At 28.6% G+C, this 26,601-nt stretch overlaps 4 protein-coding genes across 11 annotated transcripts in view; 2 read left to right on the forward strand and 2 right to left on the reverse strand.

The window, feature by feature from the left end:
• Positions 1-552: 552 nt before the first annotated feature.
• LOC123264340 lies at positions 553-9,650 on the reverse strand. Its single transcript, XM_044727576.1, has 13 exons — positions 9,555-9,650; positions 9,311-9,364; positions 8,913-9,211; positions 8,713-8,853; positions 8,471-8,647; positions 7,271-7,413; positions 6,793-7,170; positions 5,565-5,893; positions 4,853-5,475; positions 2,136-3,722; positions 1,329-1,662; positions 915-1,209; positions 553-829 (listed from the first exon to the last, which is right to left on the reverse strand). The coding sequence occupies exons 1-13, from the start codon at positions 9,580-9,582 to the stop codon at positions 628-630; spliced, it is 4,590 nt and encodes a 1,529-aa protein (XP_044583511.1). The 5' UTR covers positions 9,583-9,650; the 3' UTR covers positions 553-627.
• Positions 9,651-10,670: 1,020 nt separating this feature from the next.
• On the reverse strand, positions 10,671-22,566 carry LOC123264364 (inosine triphosphate pyrophosphatase). 3 transcript variants are annotated; one of them, XR_006509312.1, is made up of 3 exons: positions 22,177-22,566; positions 21,882-21,979; positions 21,115-21,737 (listed from the first exon to the last, which is right to left on the reverse strand). XR_006509312.1 is itself a non-coding variant. In XM_044727615.1 (2 exons), exon 2 carries the CDS (start codon positions 11,523-11,525, stop codon positions 10,959-10,961), a length of 567 nt encoding a protein of 188 aa, XP_044583550.1. In that variant the 5' UTR covers positions 11,526-11,531; positions 22,177-22,268; the 3' UTR covers positions 10,671-10,958. The 3 variants fall into 3 exon arrangements, 2 of the variants coding, with proteins under 2 accessions (XP_044583550.1, XP_044583549.1); XM_044727615.1 differs by lacking the exons at positions 21,115-21,737; positions 21,882-21,979 and adding an exon at positions 10,671-11,531 and having other exon boundaries at positions 22,177-22,268; XM_044727614.1 differs by lacking the exons at positions 21,115-21,737; positions 21,882-21,979; positions 22,177-22,566 and adding exons at positions 10,671-11,531; positions 12,190-12,348.
• Positions 12,113-18,629, forward strand: LOC123264358 (serine/arginine repetitive matrix protein 1-like). 5 transcript variants are annotated; one of them, XM_044727599.1, is made up of 7 exons: positions 12,113-12,228; positions 12,836-13,202; positions 13,605-14,201; positions 14,328-15,117; positions 15,253-15,307; positions 16,530-16,556; positions 16,788-18,629. In XM_044727599.1, the coding sequence occupies exons 2-7, from the start codon at positions 12,934-12,936 to the stop codon at positions 17,735-17,737; spliced, it is 2,688 nt and encodes an 895-aa protein (XP_044583534.1). In that variant the 5' UTR covers positions 12,113-12,228; positions 12,836-12,933; the 3' UTR covers positions 17,738-18,629. The 5 variants fall into 5 exon arrangements, with proteins under 5 accessions (XP_044583534.1, XP_044583532.1, XP_044583537.1 ...); XM_044727597.1 differs by lacking the exon at positions 12,113-12,228 and adding an exon at positions 12,263-12,368; XM_044727602.1 differs by lacking the exon at positions 12,113-12,228 and adding an exon at positions 12,263-12,368 and having other exon boundaries at positions 13,623-14,201; positions 16,788-18,626.
• The window catches only part of LOC123264362 (serine/threonine-protein kinase minibrain), a 52,254-nt gene continuing 45,102 nt past the window's right edge, over positions 19,450-26,601 (forward strand). The window contains exon 1 of one of the 2 annotated variants that reach the window (XM_044727612.1): positions 19,450-21,653. In XM_044727612.1, coding sequence (XP_044583547.1) covers positions 21,623-21,653 — 31 coding nt within the window. In that variant the 5' untranslated portion in view covers positions 19,450-21,622. The remainder of the gene's footprint in view (positions 21,654-26,601) is intronic. The other variant, XM_044727611.1, reaches the window with a different exon arrangement.

Consider the following 26,601-nt stretch of genomic DNA (forward strand, 5'->3'; position numbering starts at 1 on the left):
TTTCTTTACTGTTTTTGAAACTATTTCGTGTAATTCATATTAAGAAAAAATTCGCTCTTATAAAAAACGATTATAATGATGAAATATAATCAAAACTTGAAATTTATTGCCTTAGTAGCCTAATAGCTTTTTTTATATTTATCTTCATTAATTTTTTATTTTTAGAGCTATTAAAATGTATGATTTGAGACTTACGATTTTTTAGACTAAAGTTTTTTTTTTTTATTTTTCGATTCAGAATAAAAATTTTTTGTTGCTAATTACTTCGTAAACATATTCTACGCTCAATGGGTAAAAAAAATTTTCCAAAGCCAAATAAGCGTATTCAAATTATATTAAAATTCAAAAAAATTTTTCATACGCCCTTTTGGAATTTGTCACGCGATATATTCTTAATCGATAATAAAATTAAATTAACTATTTAAATAAATATATTTTACGTTTGATAATTTATTTCTTATTTATATAATAAATATATTAACATGAAAATAAAAAATACTATTTTTCTACTTAATCGCATCGGAAAAACAAATACTATAAAATAAAAATAAGTTGATATAATTCTAGTTCTTTTTTAAAAACATCGAGTGAATCTCAATAAATATAAAGTATAATATGAAAACAAATTTAAGATGTCATTGAATCTTGAGTTAAATGATACGTTTTCGGTATTTTATTCTTGTATGTCCCATCCATATTACCACATAATCCATTAATTCTCCTGTACAATGTTTGATCAATCATCAGAGACACACTTCCTTCAGTGTGACCGATTACAATTATTTCATTTTCCATTGTTGCTATTACATGCTCTCCAAATCTTGTTATTCTAAAAATAAATTATAATATATTGTTTAATTAATTTCTCCAATTATTACTAAAATAATGAACTTAAAAAAAAATTATATAATTACTTAAGTGTCCAAAAGTATTGAGCGTTTTTCGGTACATAGGTTCCATTAAGAGTAGGATCAATAATTTCATCATTTACTTTTACTTGAATTGTATTATTATCACTTGGAATCATTTCGACGACATCATCGCCCCGATAAATCCTCAGAGCTAGTTTATCATCAATATTTTTTACGAAAATAGCAAACCTGTCATATGTACAATCTCCAGAAACTAATATCCACTCCGAAGGAATTGAATATGGAATCTCTCCACCGTCAACAGTCAAAACCACTTTTGGATACACTGAACACATTTCTATAGAAAAAAAAAAGTTAATAAAAAATATTATTTATTTTAATTATTATTTATTAATTAATAAAATTAATAAAAAATATAAAGCTGGAAAAAGAAAGAAATTCATTAAAAATACTAACTTTTTCGGCCAAGAGAGTATAATGCCAAAAATTTCATATCAAAGCGAGTATTATCCAATGGAAATCCCCATAGATTTTTGTTGTAATCAGAACCAAACCCGTTTAGTCGTGGTGGATTGTTCTCAATATTCAAATCAACCTCAATTAAATCATAACTACGGTATGGGGTTATTACTGATACATTTACAGTTTTTAAATTCATCGGAAATCCAATAATTATTTTTGCTGTGTCTTGTTCTGTAAAATTCTCATTTGTATACTTTATGTGTGGTAATACTTCTGACTTAATAATATCCTCCAGTTGAAAGATTTTCGATGCAATATTTCTTGGCACCTAAAAGAAAATTAATATCAATAACTTCGTACTAGCAACCTTGCAGTCACTATGTGACTGCCGTAACTTGTGAACTATAAATAAATAAATTTTTGCTTTATTAAATAATGACTTTTGTTAAATTGCACTGTACTTTTTTAATTATTGACGTTTTTAAAGATATAAGCTCATCCCGATGTTATACTCATCAAGAGCTTTCATTTGAGTACCCACATGTATTTTGATATATTTTTCATATATACATATATGTAATGTATATAAATATATGAAAAATTGATATTGATAAATTTTCACAGAAAAAAAAACTTCTTGCACCAAGAAAATTTTAAGGAAGACAAAAGTTGTTTTAGAGCAAGAAGAAATTTTCTTGGCTCAAGAAACTTTGACTTCATTCAAAAAATTTCCAATCTTCCTTAATATTTTCTTGAGCCAAGAAAATTTACCCTCAAGAATGTTTTTTATCAATAACTTACATTTTTATGCGCAATATTGCAAGTGTATTTTCTCAAAGTAGTATGACGTATCGTTTCATCAAGACAATTGACAGTTTTTGGTAAAAGAATACTAGAGCTTTTGTACAACGGATTATTAATATCCTTATTGCAGGCACTGTTAATACTGTCCTTAATAAATAATTTTTTTTGTTCATTTGTAAGTTCCCCTTTAATTGTAATTGTAACCAAAGTTTCATTACGATGACACTGATCATCGTCAGCATGATCCATTGAAATAATAAATTTTCCATTAGTTTCTTCCTTAGTAAGTCCAACCTTCAACGGATCGCCCACAATAGGTGAATAAATTTTTTGACCATCAATGCAAATTTTAAGGTTTTCATTTTCCGAAGTAACTCGCCTTATTTGTGCTTTCAAGCTATTCTTCAAGTGTCCTTTTGGTATGTTGATGCCTAAATTTAAATACCAAGACTCGGCAGAGGTGTTTGTAGAAGCTGAAATCGCGTCCAAAGTAGCTAGCATGTTTAATTTGTGTTCCTCCAATAAACTAGGTATTTTGTCAATCATATCCAAGTTTTCATAACTTATTTTAAAAGACATATCAACGTGAGATGTCGGATAAGTGGCACTAGGACTAATTTTAACAATTTTCCCACAGCTTCCCATTGATGGTGATATTACACTATTTTTCAATTGCTGACGAATACCAAGTACTGAATGCAACAATATACTGTCCCATGAATTTTTACGCTCTTTAAACAATGCTCTCACCCATTCTTTGTTAATTAAAATAGGAGTAATTTCATTTTCACAATCAAATATACCGGCTGTTATCTGCAATCCTAAAGCTTGCAAATCAAGTGTTTGCTCAAATTTATTTTTTAATTCATCCCCTTTTGAAACTACCACTTGGTGAGTACAATTAGGGCAAGCTGTCTCTAGTATATTATCTTCATTGTCTGTAACAACTGTAATATCTTTTGTGTGTGTCATTATTCCCAAAGTTGACAATTGTTCAGCATCCAATATAGGATACCGTAGCTTTAAAATTTTAGGTTCAAAATCTAACCCGAAGATAAATTGTGCTGGAAGTGCAGCATTGAGTACTGAAGATCGACGGATAGAATGCCAAATATTTACTAAAGGATTGTAAATTGACATTGCGTAATCTTGATGATGCCAAAGTTTAGCATCTATTCCTACTTTCAATGACCCTTGCGGCGTTGAATCGTGAATCAATTTTATAGAATAAAGTGTCGGAGTTTTGGTTTCTAAAATAACAGGTAAGCCCATTTCACTGATTACTATTTGTTCGTAAATATTCTGGTACTTTATACCAAATACATTGTTATTCCAAATCTTCAATAGAGAGGGATATGTTAGACCAACGAAATCTCCAATTAAATCTTCGTTTATATGGAATGCAGATATAGCACGTCCGTAAGTAATTAATACCGCGTCGACATGCATTTTCTTCACTGGCGCTATATTTTCTGCAGCCTTCTTAAGGATATTGAGAATATTTTTATCAGTTATAGAAAAAAATTTGTTTAACGGATCTAGTTGATTGATAAAGTCGTAAATTCCTTCAGCATTCAAATAAATCTGTAAATAATTGATGCATTATTTAGAAAGTGAAAAATGTCCGGTAATTATTTACAAGTGGGGTCAACCCATGCTAGGCCATGTTAATTTTTTTTAATCAAATTGTTCAATTTTTTTTTTTTAATTATTCGTTTTTTTATGTACTTTTCAGAAAAAAAAATATATCAAAAACATAAAAAAAAAGATAAAATAGAAATTTTATCCAAAAACATAAAAGCCGAAATTTTTCCAACTTTCAAGGGGGAACACCAGTATCACGGTCGAAAAAAAGGTGATTTTCGGGAATTTTTTTGACAGGGAAAATAAAGGAATTTGGAGATCGAATTTTTTTTATTTTATTAAGGATTCATTAAAGATTATTACCCTAAATTTGCATTAAAAAATATTTAATTATTACAAAGTTATTAACAATCTCGTAGAACACTAGAAAAAATTTCCCCTCCATGGTCGCATCGATAACTCAAAATTGCATTTTAATCAGTAAGGATGTAGTTATCGTTGCACGTACGGAATTTTGAAAAATTTAATTTTTAAAAAAATCGCGACTGATTAAAAATTTTCCCATTATTTTTACTGTTTTTTTTTTGTTTTAACCCGACTAAAAAAATCTTTAAAATTAAAATTTTTTAAATTCCGTACCTGCAACGATAACTACATCCTTACTGATTAAAAAGCAATGTGGGGTTTTATTTTCAGATGATCCGTTTTTAAATTATCAATGCGACCATGGAGGAGAACATTTTTTCTACTTCTCTACGAGATTGTTAATAACTTCGTAATAATTAAATATTTTTTAATAAAAATTTAGGGCAATAATCTTTAATGTACCCTAAATAAAATAAAAAAAATCTGATTCCCAAAATCCTTTATTTTCCCCGTCAAAAAAATTCCCGAAAATCACCGTGATGTTCCCCCTTAAAGGCAAAGAAGCTATATCAAAATCTTTATTTTTTCCTTTCACAACATTTTTTATCATAAATGCGCCGTAAAAACAAGCAAAATAAAAAAAAATTAGAAAATGTTAATTTTTTACCTAGTTATGGCCCAAAATGAGGTTGACCTCACTTGTAAATAATTACAAAATATTCTTTCAAAAAAGTAATTTTTATAAGTAAAAAAAAACAACTTACACCCCAATGGTTAACTTTCTTATGACTTTCGACGATTGTATGCTCAAGATAAATAACTTCAAGATTCCCAGTGGGTTCATCATGAATCAAAGAAATACGGAAGCTCTCTCCGTGACCGTAAATTCGATCAATTGAATCAATCATGTAGGAAGCAGAGAGTTCATGAGGTACAGGCTGATGTATTTTAGTGAAACGCATTATTTTTGTTGTAAGTTCTCGTAATTTAGCGTCACATGGATCTAACGAATTCGCCAGGCTTTTGATGGTTGTATGATGATAATTATAAAGATATTCGCTTTTTTCGTAGACCATAAACCAGTAAATATGAAGAATGTTCTCCATTGAGGGCGCTTGGCGGATCAGAATATCGTAAGCTGCTATTCGGAGCTTCAAGGGTAGAGTATAATCAGACATTACAGGCCACAAAAGATCATGAGCCGCATTATAATCATTCGAAACGGATTTACTGATTGCCCATATTGCCATCAGACGAATGTGAGATGGGTTTTCAGACACGCTAATGTCACCACGAATTATTGGAGCCAATAATTTGTAAATTTTTCCAACTTGAACATTACCGATAGCCATTAAATAGCCTATTTTTAAGGTGTAAGATGGTTCGTCTGTAAATTGAAAAAGTTTATACTTAATTAATAACATACTTTCATTAATTAATTAGAAAAATTTATCAATGAGTTTTATTTTAACTTACTGATGACACCATCATAAAAGTAAGTCAAATATGGATCAAGTATATCGCTAATTTCATCCACCGGCATATTTTTGAATGTTTTGTAAATCATCGTCGCAAAGGACAGAATACTTATTTTACGAATTTCTGGATGCAAAAAACCACTTGAATAAAGTAGCGGTTCCATTTTAATTAAAAAATCTTTATTGGGTACTCGGACATAAAAAGCCATTTTTGCTAACATGCTTAATGCTTCACCATTAGTTACTTCTTTATTCTTTACAAGATTCCATATAAAGACATTAGAGGCTGGCGTACCTACTTGAGGTATAATATTTATGAATAAACTTCTGGAAATAAATAAAAAATTAAATTGAATTAACAACGTTACCAGCAACGTTGCAGTCACTATGTGATTGTCGTGACTTGTGAACTATAAATAAATAAAATTTTGCTTTAATAAATAATGACTTTTGTTAAATTGCACTGTACTTTCTTAAATATTGAAGTTTTTAAAGATATAAGCTCATCCCGATGTTACACTCATCAAGAGCTTTCATTTGAGTACCCACATGCATTTTTACATATTTTTCATATATACATATATATAATATATATAAATATATGAAAAATTGATGTGGGTACTCAAATGAAAGGTCTCAATGAGTGTTATGTCGAGGTGAGCTTATATCTTTAAAAATGTCAATATTTCACAAGATACAAGGTCATTTCTTAATTATGTTAAATTGCACTGGACTTTTTTAACTATTGACGTTTTTAAAGATATAAGCTCATCTCAATGTTACACGCATCAAAAGCTTTCATTTGAGTACCCATGTGCATTTGTACATATTTTTCTTATATACATATATATAATATATATAAATATATGAAAAATTGATGTGGGTACTCAAATGAAAGGTCTTGATGAGTGTAACATCGGAATGAGATTATATCTTTAAAAATGTCAATAGTTCTCAAGATACAAGGTCATTTCTTAATTATGTATCCAGAGATAGAGCATTTTCGAATGCAGCCTAAATACTTATAATAAATTGACTACGGTGAGAATGATATGAAATCTTGAAAAGGCACAAATTCAAATTAAGACCTTTGCAATGACACTAAATTTCACTAAAAAAACCGATTTTATCATATGACCTTCCTGGACACAAAATTTTTCTTATTCTCTTAATAATATAGATTAATAACGTTATAATTGAAAAATAGAAAAGTTTAAAATACTAACTTGATAAATTCATCACGATCAGTTGATACATTTCGAATTTGTGCGAAGCCTTCTTCAAATGAAGAAATTTCCATAAAACTCATAATATCCAGAATTCTGTTGATAGTTTGACTGTTTATTGAATCCGGTTCTTTAGGATCAATGTGATTTTTCTCCAAATAATCCACAGCTTCATTCAACATGTTCACTAATTTACTTATTATAACATCTTGATTAACTATATTACGCCCGTTAGTAATGTCAACAGCCGCGTTTTCTGCATAATAATCCTGTGGCCGTTGATAACTGATATCAGTTGTCAAGGGTATGTCTTCAAAGTCAACTTCGGGCAAAGATATTTCTGAAGATGTGACAACTTTATCCAATATAAAACTTGCGCTTTAATTAAAAATAAACAATGAGCAATAAGTAATTTATTTATCAGCTTATTATGACTCATGATTGATATTAAGTGTATGCTTGAATAAAAAAAACTTACTTATTTAAAACATAGTGCGCCTCAGATCTTCCTAGCCATGGAAAATAGTTCACACCTCCATGAGCGATAAGTTTTTCGATTAAAATACTGTTATTTTTATAACTTATCTCAAATAATCTTCGAGCGGCCATATTAATCGGTACCTGAACACAAAAACAATTTATTATATTAAATAATACAAATAATTATCAACTAGCAACCTTGTAGTCACTATGTGACTTGTGAACTATAAATAAATAAATTTTTGCTTTATTAAATAATGACTTTTGTTAAATTGCTCTGTACTTTCTTAAATCTAGACTTTTTTAAAGATATAAGCTCATCCCGATGTTACACTCATCGAGACCTTTCATTTGAGTACCCACATCAATTTATCATATATTTATATATATTATATATATGTATATATAAAAAATATATCAAAATTAATGTGGGTACTCAAATGAAAGGTCTTGATGAGTGTAACATCGGGATGAGCTTATATCTTTAAAAATGACAATAGTTCTCAAGATACAAGATCGTTTCTTACTTATGTTAAATTGCACTGGACTTTCTTAACTGTTGACATTTTTAAAGATATAAGCTCACCCCGATGTTACTCTCATCAAGAGCTTTCATTTGAGTACCCACATGCATTTTGATATATTTTTCATGTATACAAATATATAATATATATAAATATATGAAATATATAAAAAATTGATGTGGGTACTCAAATGAAAGCTCTTAATGAGTGAAACATCGAGATGAGCTTATATCTTTAAAAATGTAAATAGTTCACAAGATACAAGGTCATTTCTTAATTAAGTATCTAGAGATAGAGCATTTTCGAATGCAGCCTAAATACTTATCATAATAAATTGACTATCGGTGAGAATGATACGAAATATTAAAAAGGCACACATCCAAATCAAGACCTTTGCAATGATACTAAATTTCACTAAAAAAACCGATTTTATCATATGACTATCCTGGACACAAAATTTTTCTTATTCTCTTAATCTCGGAATTATTCTCTTAATAATATAGATTAATTATATTGCCTTAATTTAAAAAAATATTGGAAGAATAAAATTGAAATTCTTGTCAGTAATTTTGAATATTTTCAATACTTTTTTTCTTCTCTTATAGGGAATTAATATTTTCAATAGTTTTTAATTCTTTTTTCTAACCAGGTGAGTAATAAATTTTTTTAATTACCACTTTAGGTACATCACATCTCTCAGCATCCATTTGATCAAAGACATGAACATTGTAGTTGGTACAATTTTTAGGTGATGCAAATTTAGTAACTACAATTGGACTGTCCTGCTGATCATTTGTCGGCAGCTTGGCGTGAACATCATAGCTCGTCCAGCAATCACCATGGATACTTTTCTGGTGGTAACAACCAAAGAGAACATTAAATTAAAAAATAAATGACCCCATCAGTTGTTACCTACCTCCTGGACCATAAAACTGTGCGGCTTGATGGGACCATCTATCTTCATATTCTTCAAGTCTAGTTGAAGCATAGAAGCCATTGCCATCTTGATATTCGTAGACCACAGAGGTTCTTCTTCAGGGATTTTTACACCCTCTACCTAAAAAATAATAGTAAATTTAATAAAAATTATAAAAAAAACTTTTGCTTGTTTCTTACCTGCCCAAAATCATCATAAACCACAATAAATGGATCTTCAATGACTTTAGCGGCTTCTAAAATTGGCATTAATATTTTAGTAGGTTCATAATGGGCAGCGTTTCCATTGTGAAGACCTGTTTTAACATCTTGAAGAGAAATAAGGTACGAATTTTGATACTTTGGATCACTGGTGTCATGTTTGATGTGTAATTTTCCTGATATTGAATACTGAGAAGCATATGCTGCGGGTTCAATTATTCCAGCTTTTACGTCACCATAATAGTTATATATGAGTGTTTTTTCTCTTGGAAATAATCCTGTAAAAATCGGTAATATTTTTTTTTAAATAAAATTATACTAATTAATTTACACTGAGAAGAAAAATAATTTTAGTTATAAAAAGAAATTATTTTTACCTGGAATACTTTCTTGAATACTTTCATTTATTGATATAATAAACACCAGCAGAGCTAAGAAGAAATTAAATAAAATTAGTGATTTTATTATTAATTTATAGTTTTTATTTTAGATCAACACAAACATGCGCGTAACAATTATTCAATTGTACAAATAAATTTAAACTGATAAATTGGTTAATAAATAACCTTGGATAGAGATAATAGAAACGGCAAATTAAGTATAAATTCGCGTTAGACTTACCAGCAATGAATTTCATGCCACGAGCCATTGTAAAAGACTGCTGCTGAGTAATAACTGTACCCCCTTTTTATATATGAACTCGGGAGATCAGATGATGTATTGAGAGGAAATATTTGAGTAGGAAAAATAATATTTAAAAAAAAATAATAAAGTGATATAAATAAAGTTATAAATTAATAAAAGAATAAATCTTTCCTTTACGATAACCCGAGAGACGAAGCTTTTCTCCAATCGTCGTGATAACCCGGTCCATTTGATTTTTTTTTTATGGTCTTATATTATTTAAAAATAAATAAATTATTAAAAAGTTTTTTATTTTTTAAAATTGCAATAAATAAACTTTTTATTGACATTATTAAAAATATTTATTTACTTATCTATTGACACTGGTTTGAAGAAATTAAAAGAATTTACAATAATTTTTCTCACTTTTGCACTACATACAAATAATATTATTACATAAGTAATATCTTGTTATTTCTCTATTTCTATGAATTTAAATAGTATAAGGAAAACTTGTGGTAATATATAAATTTATACTACTATATAGATTAATCATCATTCTGAGAAAAAATACTTATACAATTTATTATCTACTTCGATGATTATTGACAATGAAAATATGATTATTAAAAAAAAAAAAAACAAAAATACATTTAAGGCCTTCGTTAGAGAGTAATCTTGAGTGATACTTAATTATGAAGATCAATGGACTCGTGTGAGTAGAAACTATAAGTAAATAATTAATTAATAAAGAATAAATATAAAGATTGTTTTTATACATATGCACATATGAACATGAGTAAATAAATTATTGTAATTATAAGTAGTGAGTTCATTGGTCTGTGACACTCAGACATTCCCATTACTTTACTATTACAACATTTAAAAATATTAATTATTTGATTGTACATAATTAAATATTTGATAATAATATATTTAAATATACATTATCATTATTTATCTAAGAAAGATCAAAAGTGCAATATTGTTATTGTTTTAAAATAAATAAACTTTTTTTTTTTCAATTCAAGCAAAATGTATTTGATTTTTTTTACTATTTTATTAAAATGGCATGGTATTTTCATTTATAGATAAAAGGTGTATTTTATACATTAGAAAATTATTTATTTGTTTAGTCTCATGTTATCTATTTTTTTTTATTGTCAAAGCGCATTTTTTTTTATAGTTTCCTCTAACTGTTAAGATTCTTTCCATTCTTTCTAAGAAATAGTATCACATTCTAATTTAAGAATTTTCTTATCAGAAAAATATTTATATGAATGAAAACTTGATACTATCATTGGCTGTAAATTGAATTTAATATTAGAATATGATTTTAAATTTTGTACTGTAATTAAAGTTATTTTTTTTACTAATTATAAGTAAAAAGAAAAGATTTTTTTACGCATTTTTCATAAAGTAATTCTTTAATTGTTCCAGAGCTTTGCTGCGGTGTGATATTTCGTTTTTAACACTTTTAGGAAGTTCAGCGTAAGTTTCAGTGTACCCATCAGGTTGAAAAATAGGATCCCATCCAAAATCCCGTGGTCCACGAGGACTTACAATAGTTCCTTGAGTTTTTCCTTCAAAAAGAATTATCTCATCATCGGGATTCCCAGATGAATAAGCAAATGTACAAACGGCCTCTGCACTTTTGTCTTGCCAAGTTGTAAGCATGTCGACTAGACCTTCTGGTCCTAATTTCTCCAAGAACCACTTAATATATGGTCCAGGTAATCCTTTCATGGCGTTAAAACAGAGGCACGTATCCTCAACAATAACTGGCCCTTTTACTACCTCCATTGCAGCTTTACATTTCGAAATACTTATGTCTCTCGGCTCTCCTTGGTATTCCGGCAAATCGATTTTTTGATTTCTAACTTCTCGTGGAAAATTTTTTCCTAAAATTGCTAAAATTTCTTCCAATTTTTTAGCATTTCCAGTTACGAAAACAATTGGCTTGGACATTTTTTCCTGCAAAATAAATAACACTGAAGTTAGCAGACGTCTAAAAATTTTTGATTTTTTTTTTAAATTAAATTACAACTAAAAAGATAATACTAAAGTTAGCCGACGTTTTTAATTTTTTTAATTAAATTAGAGCAAAATAAATATTTTTTAAAAATTGTACTGACAGTTTTTAAAGTTTTTTACAAATGAAATTTTTTCTTTTATTTTTTTGTCGTCATTTTTTCAATAAAAAAAATTCTAAATATTTTTAGATGTCGGCTAACTTAATTTTCATACTAAAAAGATATTTCTAAAAAATTGCACTTATAGTTTTTCAAGTTTTTTATATGGTGCAATTTCTTTTTAAATTTTTTAATTGAAATTTTTTCAATAAAAAATTTATAAATGTTAGCTAACTTCATTTTCATCAAAATAAATAAATATTATGAACTTGACTTATATTTTTAACTATCATTATTAACATTAATCATTAATAAAATATTTTGTTTAATTAAAATTAAACTCAACCTCTGGACTGATAATTTAAATAATTTTTTTAATAATAAGCGACACGCTGCGGCAACAGCTGTAACCTTTTATCAGCCGGTGGAAATTCTATACGATCAATAATAATAGAAAAAAATTATATAAAGAATATGTAACTATAAAAAGTATTACTCACCAGATTTAATAGAATATAAATAAATAATTATAAAACAAAGTAAAATATTTTTTAAACTTTTAGTTTGTTAATTGTTAAATAAATCTATATCATTGATAAATTTTCACACATATATTGCAAGTGTCTACAAGTCAACAATGCTACCAACAATTAAAATGAATTTTTTTTTTCTAACACCGGTCAGTTAATTTAATTTCGATTTATTTAATAAAATGTTTTAAATAAATGAGAGAATTAATTGAGTGATTTTTTAATTGTGGTTTGTGATAAATAATTTAATTAAAAATAATCCAACTTTATGTCAGTAAATAATATTCTTCAAGTTTCTCGCAGTGAGACTAAACGCAGTATACCTAAATATATATTGATATGCATAAATGCATATAACTATAAATATAGATATAGTCGTAAATTGTATTAAAATTTTATTAACCTCTAAGCAGTTTTTTAGTCATTCATTAATTGTTTGTGAATTTCATAATTTATATTTATATAAATTATAACACAAACAAGAGACTGTAATTTTTAAATAGATAATAATAATAGTAATATTATATGAAAACTTGATAAATCATTAGCATATCATCGTACTAATTAAATAAGACAAAGGTAAAGATAATTTAAATTAAAAATTTTTTAATTATAGAGATTCAGAATAGGCTAATACGCAGTACTTGAAGATTGTTACTCAGCTAAATTCAACGAAGTTATTTTTGAAGATCAATAACAGCAAAAGTGGTCAAGATGAGCAGGAACAACAAGGATGGACCGCGAGGGAAAGGTATGAATGAAAACATGTCAAGAACTATGCGGCTCGCCAGGAACACCAACGAGGAAGTTCAACGGGCTATTGAAGGTCTCAAGGACATGCCTGATGATGAGTTACATGAATTTCTCGATGAAGATTTTATGGAAGGACTTAACGTCGTTGATGCTTGGGACGGTGAAGAAGACCTTACTGATGATTTTCATAGCAGAGACAACAAAGATAAAGATAATAGAAGAAACTCTAGGTAGAATAATGTATATTTAAATATAATTCTTAATTTTTTATTGTAAATTGCTTAAACGTTGTTAATATTGATGTTAACACTCATGTTTGAAGCGTGAGAGTAATATTCAATTTATGTTTTTGATAAAATTATTATTTATTTAAAAAAATGTAATAATATTGTTAAAGTTTACCTAAAATAGGCTTTAACTTTTTTGTTTTATAAATTAATTATTTAGTTAGTTTTTATGACAATTTTTAGTCTATAAAAAAATTTATAGATGAAAATAAGTCGATTTAATATTTAGTCAAGCCTAATTTGTTTTTTTTTTTTTAATTAATTAATATTTTTGTTCATATATGTTCTTTATGTTTGAACTAATGTATTAATTATTAATATGTGATGATAAATTATGTAAAGTAGTGAGATAAATAATTTTAGGGATCGAAATCGTCGAGATTACCGAGATTCAGGGCGCAACATTCGGGATAATCGAGACCGAGACCGAGACCGAGACCGGGACCGGGACCGAGGAAGGCGCGACGAAAGAAGACGTGAAGATAGACGTGATCCATCGAAGAGTTCTCAAGACATCGAACGAGACAAGATTCGCACGAAGAGAGTTAATGAAAGTAAAATACTTGCGGAAAAGGAGAAGGCTATAAAACACTTACTGGATTCCGGGGCTATAGTACCTCCAGGAACTGAAGTTGAAACTATTGAAAATGAGAAGCAAATGGACCGAGAGCGTGATCGAGAGCATGATCGTGAACAACGATCTCATAGGAGCAGAGATCGTCGTCGTAGTCTGGATCGACATCGACTCAGTCCATCACGACGGAGAAGCCACGACAGGAATAAATTAAGTCCGCGTAGATCAAGAACTCCTTTGGGTGGTAATTCACGAAGAAGTATCGATCGTCACAGAAGACCAAGTTGGGAACATCACGGCAGTTCGGAACGTGATAGACGTGATAGGCGATCAAGCCTTGATCGTGGACGTCGACGTCTGGACGAGCGGTAAGAAATGTGATTATATATTATTTTTTACTTTAATTAAATTAATATTAAATTTACTTTATAGTATTGTTGTATTATTGCATTTGTTAAAAATTACTAGATATTAGCATTAGAATAATTTCACAGTGACATAAGGAACGTAGGAAGACGAAGTAGATCCCGAGATCGTCAACGAAGTCGCAGTCAAGATCGTTTTCGTCGACGCTGGAGCCGATCACCAGGAGGAAGACGCAACAGCCCAAGACGTCGATCTATGAGTAAATCACCTGAGCATCGTAGAAAACGTACGCCATTTATTGAAGCGTTAGCTCGGCAGTTTAGAGACACTCCTATCGTGAACCCGGATTCAGTTAATCAGGGATACATACATCCGTCTTTAAGAGGAATTCAATCTCAGCAACAGCAACAGCAATCTTTGTTAGGACCAGGACCAGGACCGGGACAAGGACATCCCCAAATTTCTGGACCACCTCAACACTACATACCAATGCAAGAATCTCTTCCACCGATGAATCCTTCGTACATTCCATACGATAATGTGGCCCCTGCTGGGTCTTCCATGAATTTTGAACAATTGCCTATGCATTCTATGTCCCAACCTGATTACACAGCTCCTGCTGTGATGTATAATCAATCCAACCCCGTTCCAATTCACAATACTCCTTCTCGTTCAGCATTTGTACCAGTTATATCGCGATCGCCTCAACCAGTACCAGCGCCACCAATGGATCAATCAATGTTATTTCATCAACAAGTAGCACCGATGCAAACATCACCTTCACCTCAACCTGAACGAATGGACTCAGGACATCATGGATATTCAGAACACTCTTCTTCAGCCTACACTGGAGGACACTCTTCATCGCGTCGAGACCGTTTGAAGACACCTGAGCCACCTGTCATCTCCAAATCAAAAGTAATGTTTAAGTATCATACTTTTAATCGCTTTTATATTTTATTGAATGTCATTACTTCTTACTAATGATAATTAGACGGTAGTTTCATTGAAATAAAATTAATTATACTTTATAACTTTCATTAAAAATTACAGCAGTTTGAAAAGACCAGTTTGTCCAGTCTGTTGGAAGCTTCAGTGTCTGCGAAAGGTACGATTTTAATTTTAATAATTTTATATTCTGTTTTAAATAATTAATGTACATTTACTTGTTTTCTTTTTTAACTTCCGGCTAAGAAAATTAAAAATTTTCAAAAACCGGGAAGTTATTGGTTTTACCCCGTTTTTCGAAAATCGAGTTCTCATTTGATCTCGACGTTTTGAGGTCCTAGGAAGCTTCCCTGAATGTTTTCGCGATGATGTCCGTATGTCTGTATGTATGTGTGTGACCCTCTTATAACTTTTGAACGGCTTGACCGATTTTTTCGCGGTTGGCGCCATTCGAAAGGGCTTGACTAAACTTAAATTTTGAATATACTTTAGACCGATTCGAACCGGTAGATTTTGAGAATCACAAAAAAAAAAATTTTGAAATGTGGTTTTTTTTTAATAACTTTTAAACGGCTCTACCGATCGATTCCATAAACTAATCAGCTCTTAACATAAAAAAAACCACGTTGATCGCCGCCAGCCCGGTCGAAATCAGTTGATTCGTTCGTTAGTTATCGTTGTCGAAAGAAAACCAAAAAAAGTATTTTTTCGCACTGATAGAAGGATTTATTTGTACCAAAAAATATTTTTTAATAGTTAACAAATCATTTATTAGAGATCACGTTTTAGTATTAGGTAAACAAATATTTCTTAGTATTTAAAATGATTTCTTTGTATTTAATAAATCCGATATTCATTTATTAAATATTAATAAATCTTTTTAAATACTAAGAAATATTTATTAAGGACTAAAAAGTGGTCTTTAATAAATGATTTGTTAAATATCAACAAATATTTTTAACTATAAACAAAATCCTTCTATCAGTGCGAAATTACTTCGAAATTCCTCGTTCGATCAATTTAAACTAAAAGATTTTTAATGAGGCCTAAAAAACTACGTCGAATGCTGCCAACCGCGTGAAAATCGGTTTATTCATTCAAAAGTTATTGTAATTCGAAAATTAAAAAAAATAGTGTTATATTAAACTCCCTATCAGATTTTTTAACTCGGAGAGCTCAAAATGACACGAAATTAATATTTTTGAGCTCGAAAAGCTCAAAAACGTAATAAGTGGAATTTTGAGCACTCAAGTATGGAATTAGCGGGAAGTTGCAGGAATGACCTTTAGGGTCAACCGTTTTCCTAATTTTTTTTTTATTTTTTGTTTTTATTCTAACATTTTGACATAAAGTTTTATTATTAATTTTTTTTTATCCACCAGATACCGGTCATCCAGTCCTATATCCAGGTGAGATTTTAAAATTAATTTTTAGACTGTAATTAATTAAAATATAAAGTGATCAGTGAAAATTAAAATGCCTGCCAAGTGATAAATACTAGTGATCAACGATGATTATTCATCATGAATATAATATCTTTGATCTAAAATCAACGTGAAATATAAAAATACATCAAAAGAATAATAAATATGATATATTATAAAAGAATTCAAAATTAATTTTTTTATTTTGGACCACAGGATTCAAACCTGAAATTTTACGTCACTGTGAGCTGGCCTTGCGTGATTTACCCGACGAAGATCCACGTTTAAAAATCAAAGGTCGCTTCTTCTTCGATTCAAGCAAGGATGAACCACTAACTGAATCATCCGAACTCGAATCAAATTCTGTTTTGTTACAAAAACATTCAAGCAAAAAATTGTGGTATGATGTTAAAGAAAAAGTAATGGAAGAATTAAAACCATCAGTAGAGGTCCATCAAAAATATTGTCAAACAGACATAAAAGAGTTTAATGATCAATATACACAAACGGAAATTGAAACGGTTGATTTTGGTGTACAAGTACATATCAGTGAACCACCACTACCACCGCGTGAAGAAAAAATACCAATTATGGAACGTTTGGATTGGAATGTACGTGAATCATATGATTATAATTCAAAGCCACGTGAAGTTAATGACTTACGATGGAGCTTGAGTAATTCATCACAGAAGAGATGGAATCGTGGTGTATCGCCATCATCACAAGACCAAGATGATCGTATTATGTTGTCTAGCCCCAGTCGCTTGTCGCATCAGGATCACGATTCCAGAGAATACATCCATCGAATTCAATCACCAATACGTCATAGTGATAGTTATTCGTCAAATCGTGGGCGAAATCATCGGAGTTTTTCACCACGTGAACGTCATTTTTCTCCGGACTTTCGACAAAATTCTTATCATGAGAATAGAAATGAACGCAGCCGTGAACCAAGTCCCATTATGCTTGATGACCATGATGATGTTGAAATTTTAGAACAAGAGCCATTTTCACATGATCCCAATTGGCGGGGACGCAACAATAAATCATTTGGACAGAATCCACCTGTTCATAAATCAAGATCAGCACGAGGCAAACATTCAACTGGTAGACCATTTCGGGGACGAGGTGGCGGAGGCAGTAGTAGCTATCGTGGAAAATATTAAATTAATAATTATTATTTTTTATTTTACCATCAACTATTGTTAGATTTTTCATTAAATTTATCCGGTCATTTATGTCAAACGATACCTTATCGGTTATGTTTGTTAATTATTGGAACAAACTAGCATAGTGTTTGCTGTAAAACGGAAAAAAATTAATTTAACTATTATTCGTGGCTATGCTGTGGACTTTTTTTCTAGTTTTAATTATTCATCAAGATGTGGTAATATGGTAATCACATGTAGTAATATTACTTTATGATAACAATTAATGATTGAATTACTATACCGATTGGTTTATAATTTAATCAAGTATATAAGTAACTGTCTTATCTCATTGATAAATATATATACTATACATACATTGAAAAATAATAACCAAAGGTGGATTGTAGAGCAATATAATTCTACATATAACTATTATGTATATGTATATATTATAATATGATAAAAAGAGTGTATAATTCAAAAATTTTATTAATAATTTCAGCTAAGTATATTTTTTCCTGAAAACAAAAAGATAAAAATATATTAGAATAGAGTCACAATTTTGATGTTGTCAGTGGACTGGAGACACTGACGTTTATATTTACGTCACGTAAATTTTGCTAAAAAGCTGACGTATGTTGAAAAATAATATGCTACAATTTGACGCATTCCATTGGATATTGCGTTTTACTTTTTTTCTTCTTTCTTGTTATTTACGACGCATAAAAGTATTTTTACGATGTATTTTTTTAGTTTATATTTTTCCTTATAATTACAGATCAATGAAAACTTTTTTATTAGTTTATTACTGTTTCCTTACAAATAAATAAAATAAAGTTAACAAGAAACAAAATAATCAAACCCAATTAAGTGTGCATTCATTTAAATGTACAATACTTAATTATCGAAATGATCGAATTTTTTTTTTTATTTTATCGCAGCCTATTTTTGTCCTTGTGCACTTTTTTACCTGAAAAATATGAAATGTAATACAAAAAAAAAATAAATAAATAAAGTAGGAAAATATTTCTATGACCTACTAATGTTATTTTCACATTAAACCTTCATGTGTTTTTTTTTTTTTACTTAGTGTATTGTTGCTAGTAATTATGTTTTTTAATCATCAATATCAAATAAGTGTATATAAAATTTTAAAAGTAATGAAAAATCTAATTTAGGATTTTTTTTTTTTTTAGATAAAATAAAATCCAAAAATTTTTAATAATTTTTTTAACAACCTTCAAAAATAAAATTAAAATTAAATATTTATATCAATTTTTATTCTTTTAATCGACTCGGTAATCTGAAGGTAAAAGAAAGCAGAGTAGAAAAAAAAAGAATAATAATTAAGTAATTTTAAAAATTCCGCGTTTGAAAATGGCGCATGCGCACAAGATTGAAAAATTGGTAGCCTTGTTCTTATGAAAAATATTGAATTTATTATAAAAATTAAATCATTTGACAACTTAAACCGATGATCGATGTTAATAAAATAAACGTCTAAAAAAATGTATTTTGATAAAAAAAATAAAACCTTAAAAAAAAATAATAACTAATGACATATATGTTTATAAAAAATGAAAAATAAAATAAAATTCTTGTCGTCAAGCGAACCACTTAAAAGTTGTTAGTACTGTATCATAAAATACAGTGATCAGCGCCAGTTAGAGGGTATGTGTGAAATAAGTGAACTATAAACAGCATAGATTCTAGCTCCATGTTTGCCCGAGAAAGCGATGCGGTATGCCCCCGCGGTAAGGGCGTGCAGTTCCTCGTGTTTCGTGGGCTCTCGTGGCATTTTTTTATCCTCACGTTAATAAACTCGGTTAAATAATAAACTAACAATAATAAACAGTAGTTGTTACTAGTGACTTTATATATTAATAATATTTTTAATAATTATTAACAAAGTTTATATAGGATATGAAAAATAGTTATAATAATAATAATAATGATAATAATAACAATAACAACAACAATAAGTGAGTATCAAATCAAATAGTGACGACATTGTGTGATTCCGCGCATCGGTGTGGTGCGAGGGAAGTTCGTCGGACCGTGTCGGCGACGCGGTATACCGAGGTGAATGCACGACGAGAGAGCCCCCAAGTGTGTATAAAATATTATATATACATTAAATAGTGTGTGTATATTTATATGTACAATATATACATACATATTTATATACAAAAATATGTGCATATGCATGTAGCACAATAACACCAACCAAGCAACCGTAGTAAGTGCAGCTAAGAAAACCCGCCAAGCACGTCTAAAAAAAATAAAATTAAAAAACGAATTATTTATATATAATTTAATTGATATTTTATTTACTTGTCGTTTTTAGTTATCAACAAAAAAAAGGGTTGATCTGCCAAAGTAATCAAGTTGAGCTGTGCTGGAAGAATACAACTTGATAATTTACAACAAAAACCCATTCAATTTTGAAAACGAGGCTAAGGATTAGAGAGCAAAAGTTATTATAAATATATTTATAGGTGTATATATTTATGTGTGTATATCGTTTACATATAGATATATAAATAAGGAAGTAAGTGAAAAGTGAGTGATATTTAATTTAAGCTTAAAAGTTAAACGAGTATTTAAACAAAACTTAATAATATTTTGTTAGTATAGTTTTGTTATTATTTTGCCGCGGTGCTTTTGACCCTTTGGCGGGCGAGTTCAATGCAGCACCGCCGCGGGGGTGTAAGGTAACTTGGTGGTGCGTAGCGACGCAAATTATCCTCATTTATTATCATCTTATTGAAGCTTTCAATTATTATTTCATAAATATTATCAACGCTGTCAATAATATTGTTTTTATTATCATCGTTATTGTTATTGTTATTAACGCTGGATTAATTACTATCAATTATTCAGAAGAAAGCATTTGTAAAGAAGATAAATAAGGAAATAAAAATGAAAGGCCAGATTTATGGAAAGAATAATACTTAAATGTACTGATCTATTATATGTGAAGTTTGATTTTCGTTAATGGTGATTGAGGGTGAAGCGGCGAAAGGAAGAAGTAAGTTTAAGCCAAAGTGGTGGAAATTGAAGAAACAGGGACGCGACTGCTGTGTACCACGTGATCGTTGTCAAGCCGCACGCATAAGAGCATGCTCGTGGTGGTGTCTAGATGGCCATAACCTGATTCAGTTGAAACTCACGACTTAACACGACATAATCTCTATCAACAAATGTTCATTTTTTATGTACTGAAATTGTTATTTATTTATTTATGATTATTAGTTTTTTTTTTATTTTTGTCATAGTTAGCACAGTGGATTTTTTCGTATTATTTTGTGTCGTAATTTAAAAAGTTTATTTATTATTTATGTTTAAATTATCAAAATAGAGTGGGTTTGTGTCTTTTTTTGCTCTGTCGAATGTGCATCGTTGGAAGAGTGAAATTTTTTTTTTATTAAGTGAATAAGTGAGTTTAAAGTCTGAGTATAATTGTGAAAACGATTGAGAGATTAAAGTCGTGTAATTATAGGTGTTTTTATTTTTAAGACATGTACAGAGAAGTTTGTGTGTAAACTGATTAATTTATAAAGTTATGACGGAAATTCAAGGGATAGCCGACGTTTTAATCTTATAAAAACAGTGCCCAGGTGATTTCCACGTGTGAGAATACAAGTTGTGATAAATTTCACAAGTGTCATATCCTCGTCCCTTTCCAATAGTCATATCCTTTATTTTGTGTAATTGTCGTGTTTTTCAATATATATTTATATATCTATTTATTATCATACAAAAAAAATATCTATTTATATTTTGTGTTTTTTGTGGAAATGAGTTGATCTTATTTTTTTTGAGTGTTCATTGAAAGTGATGTTTGTTTGACAAGTTAAATGCGCTATTGACACGCACTAGATTCACGGATTTTTTTACATGGATTTCAATATTCCGCATTCAGTCACAGGTAACTTATTTTATTTTTTTTTTAAATTTATACTATTAGTGATTCATAGTTTGTCGAATGGCGGTATTTGACGCATCTCTGGTTCTGAGAATTAAAATAAAACAATTATTGCGCATTTTTCTCATATTTCGAATCAAAAATTAAAAAATTTTGATTTTTTATTTAATCTAAAAACTAAAAATACTATTTTTAAATATTTTGAGGTGATAAATAAAAATTTTAAAATACCTTAGCTAAGACTCTGGACATAACCTTAAAATTGAAATACACACCACGCCATTTTCTAATGGTAACAACTTTTGATAGCGCAGTAAAAATATCCATTGCTGTTGAATATTTTCCTCATTTAATACTTGTTACAAAATAATAAATTTAATTTTACGGGAAAATAAGTGAAAATTAATACAAAAATTTCTAAATAAACAAATAAATAAATTTAACTGTTTATGTATTAATATCGAAAAAATAAGTTAATATGGCGTATAATAATTTAAAACATCTAAAAAAAAGAAATGAAAAATACCTTAAAAGTTTTTCAATCACTCTCGTAAAATCTGTCTACTTCATCCATGGCCGGAAGTCATTTCTTTCGAGGACAGGATGATCATTGGAAAGAATCTCAAGATTCTCTTTTCCATTCTCTAAAATACTCCTCACAAATCGATATTCAACTCTATTTTTTTAATTTTCATCTCATTTTTATTTTTTCTTTCTTATCCATTTCTTTTTTCATTGGCTTTACATTTTGCTTTTCTATCCTCAGTAGTTTTATCTGTCTGTATGCATTAAAAAAAACCAGGTTTATCTAGGATTGTCAGCGATTCGTAGAAACCAGTGGGGATTCCTCGATTACACGAATAACAAGAACTATCGTAACATTCGCACAGAACTAGTGATATATACTTAATCTCACAAATCATTCAGTTGCATAGTCGACAAATCTTTATAATATTTATTCTACTTTACTTTATTTACATAAGCCAGTTTTAATCATTCGAATTATTATTATTGTTTTGATAATAAATTCATTCATTCACTTTATTTATCAATTTATAATGTAATATATACATATATTATTTATTATATGTAATACCGAGTTTATCAATTGGAGCAGGGTTACTTTCATTTTTTGACAAAGATATCTTTATATTATTGATATATTTTTCAAATTTGTTATTCGGGTTATTGATTATTGTCTGCATTATCTTAGGCCATTAATAGTATATTTTTAAATTATTAATAATCTAAAAAATATTGTTTAATTTAAATACATTTTTTTTATTAATTTATCCAAAAATCAATTCAAATGTTAAATCTTAAAATAGCGTATCACTTTTTTTTTTATATAATTATAAAATATTAACTTGGAAAAAATTTATTACTAATTAACAGCGCGAAAGATGAAAATACTAGTAAAAAATTAAACGTTCTGTAAAAAATATATTATACCATGAAAAATCTATTCGTACAAAAATTATTCCAACTCAGAGTTGGATTCTGTACTTTTTATTAACTTTTACTGCAGTATTACCACATTCTTTTTTTTTACTTTTATTGTTACATTTAAATTATAAGAAAAATATTTAGAACATGCACGTGCAAAGTATTGAACGTAAAAATTTGTATAATTTATTTTTTATCAAGATAAAAAATACCGTCAATTTTTATTCAGAGTTCTTGTCGAAAATTTTGAACAACAATTTATTATTAATTTTCATAAATTTATCTTATTCTAATTACGAGTAATATCAAAAAGAAAATTATAGAGCTTTAAGCTGTGGTAATAACTTTCTTAAATATTTTTTCTTACAATCGATCAATAGATCATCAATTTAATCGTTTGAAATTGCTTTTCTGTCCCCATCACCAAGTTTAATATTAAATTAAAAAAAAATAACTAATGTTTTACTAGAAAAAAAGTCTAAAAGAGGTCACCAAAGTTTCACCGGTGTTGTTAAAAATTCAGGCCGTGGCTAAGTCTTTACGAGGCGCTTTCAAGTATCGTGTGAAGTATGAAAAATAAAAATAACAATAATAAAAAAAAAAACGCATAAACAAAAAAATAATAAGTGAGAAAAAAACGTTTGAGCCTTGAGTTTAGACTGCAGCCCGCATGACACCTGCTGCAACTCTTGGATATTAGTCGTCTTCCATATAATACAATAACACGAACCAGCGACCTTCGACTAGCGTGAATACTAAACGTGAATGTATAGAATATATAGCGTAAACATACAGATGAGTATCGATATCGACAAGTAAAGGGTCAGAAGTCGTTTTATAGTTTAACAAAGATAATGTTAATACGTTAAATTTTTTTTTTCATTTCACTTGTATTTTTTCCACCTTACATTTGTTTTCATAGTTATTTTATCATTTGTACTTGACTTATTTTTATTCAAAATCACGAAAAAATTAAAATTTTGGTTTTTATACTAACATAACTAGATTTAAACAATAATTCTAAAAAATCAACTTTCTCTTCAACCGCGAAATTTATATTTTTTTTTTTTTAATTCAACTTAAAATTTCACAAAAAAATAACTAACATCCAGCCCTTGCTTTACACTCAATCACGCAATTCTTAAAAAATTTTATAAAAAAATTTACATCCACAATATTTTTATTTGTATTCTATTAATAACTTCCTTGTTCTTATACTATAAATTTTTCATACCACCCCTTTATATATTTTCTTTATTAAATATTCATAAATATACATAAATATATTCATAAAAGTCGCGTGTAAAGATCTATGACCGGTTTTGACATGAATGTTATTTTTTATTAGTAGCTTATACTTATTCAAATATAATATTTTTACTTCCCAACTCTTTATTTAAATTATTTAAAACTCTTTTCTTGTTTTTACTCGTACGAATGATAAGTCACGTAGGTAAATGCATCGATAATCATTAGTCACTTGTACTCAATATGTTGAAGATTCTTTGTACATATTTGCATATACATGTATATTATTATTATTATTATTATTATTATTATTATTATTATTATTATTATAATTATTATTATTATTATTATCTACGTGTGTATATATTTATTTGAATTGAGTATGGTACACGGAAAAAAGTAAACTGTAATAAATAACAGTTGATTTATAATAAGTAATGATCAACTGCTAAAAATTACCATTTCAAACAGTAAAACCGTTATTTTACTATTCACTTTATAATATTTACCATTTAAACGTTACAATTTACTCTTTACATGGAAGAAAATACTATTTCAAACATTAATATTCGCTATGTTAATGTCTAAAATATTAAAGTATAATAATTAAGAATTCAGACTTTGATATTTATCATTTCGTACCTAAAAAATGATCTTATGATATGTAAAAAGTATAAAATAAAGTTAGTAAATTTCTAATACAAGCAACGTCAATATTTACAAAGTAAAATGGTAAATTTTAAACGCAACGCTAAAAATCAAACTATAATTATTGACTTACTGGGACTGGTAAAATGTACATTTTAAAAGTATAATTTTTAGTGTTTGAAATGTTAAATTCTCCCAGAGTGAGACCCCCTTCTCTTTCATCTGAGTTCCCCTTCTCCTCATAATATCGACTATATATTGAAATGGCAATTTTTACTGTTTGAAACTGTAATTTTTTAAGATGACAGAGTCGTTATTTACTATAGTGACAGCTACTAATCACTTATTTTGGATATTAAATTATAAATTGTGGCTTTTATACTTTTTACATTAAGTTCTGTAATATTTATATTTTTACCACCCCGATGTCCGCTTTACTGTTTTAAACTATAAAAATTAACCAGAATCCGAGTGAATATTACAGTTTACTTTTTTCCGTGTATGTCTAGTACCTTACGTCCTAGTTGTCGTTTCACCAGAACATAAATGTCTAGCCATTTTACGTCCAATAAGAATGTCAATATAACTAATGAATATTTCTTAGACTCGTTCTATTCGGTCTGTCTGTTTTTCTTTGCTTAACTAATTCCAAGAAATACTTAATCATAACCATAACAATCATAATTATTAACAGTTAAATTTATTTTAAAAAAGTATTTAGGATAATAATTGCAAAACTATTTCGCTGTTAACGCCACACCTGCAACTCAGGTTTATTATACATCCGTTACTACGGTAAACAACCCCTTCTTCACCTGGACAGATTTAAATCGATAGCCCAAGTTGATAGTAATTACTCGAGCAATAAAGAGTCATTCAGGTGGATCATTATCTTGAGATGTCACTGATTCTTATTGCTCGGTAATTTTTTGGCAAACGTCAAATTATAATGTTAGATAATAACTTCTTGTAATGGATAAATGAAAATTACCGGGTTAAAGAGGAATAACATAATCATAAAATAATAAAAATAAATGCCAAAAAAGCGACCAGCTGTCTCAAACAATGGCGGGCTGAGAGCGCACATGCGTAAACACCATCCCGAAAATGCACAGCTGTCTTTCGGACCTTCAACCCTTCCCCATCTTCATTATTAGTCACTTGATTTTTAAACATGTTTATTATTATTATTATTATTATTATTATTATCATTACTATTATTATTACTGTTATTATTTTTTTTTTCTCAATAATTACAGGCAGGAAGTTTGTACACAAGGTGTTAATTAATTTTATCGCTGTTATTTATTTCTTTATATTTTCTAATTATTTATTTACTGTTAATTGTAGGGTAATTATTGTGCAAATCTGTTTATTATCTCCAAGGGTGTTGAATTTAGGTCAAAATAAAAACGTTAAATTTTTATCATCAGGAAAATAACTTCGAAATTAAGATCTAGGTATTATTCAATGATACAAATTACTTTGGTCACGGCAATGTCGAGTTAGTTTTCGTTCATCATCTGTTTCATATTTTTTTATCTTTCTCGTGATAAAATACATATACAGTTTTCTGTTATTAATGATATTGTAATTTGATCGTTTTTTT

This window comes from Cotesia glomerata, linkage group LG4, assembly GCF_020080835.1.
Source record: "Cotesia glomerata isolate CgM1 linkage group LG4, MPM_Cglom_v2.3, whole genome shotgun sequence".
NCBI lineage: Eukaryota > Metazoa > Arthropoda > Insecta > Hymenoptera > Braconidae > Cotesia > Cotesia glomerata.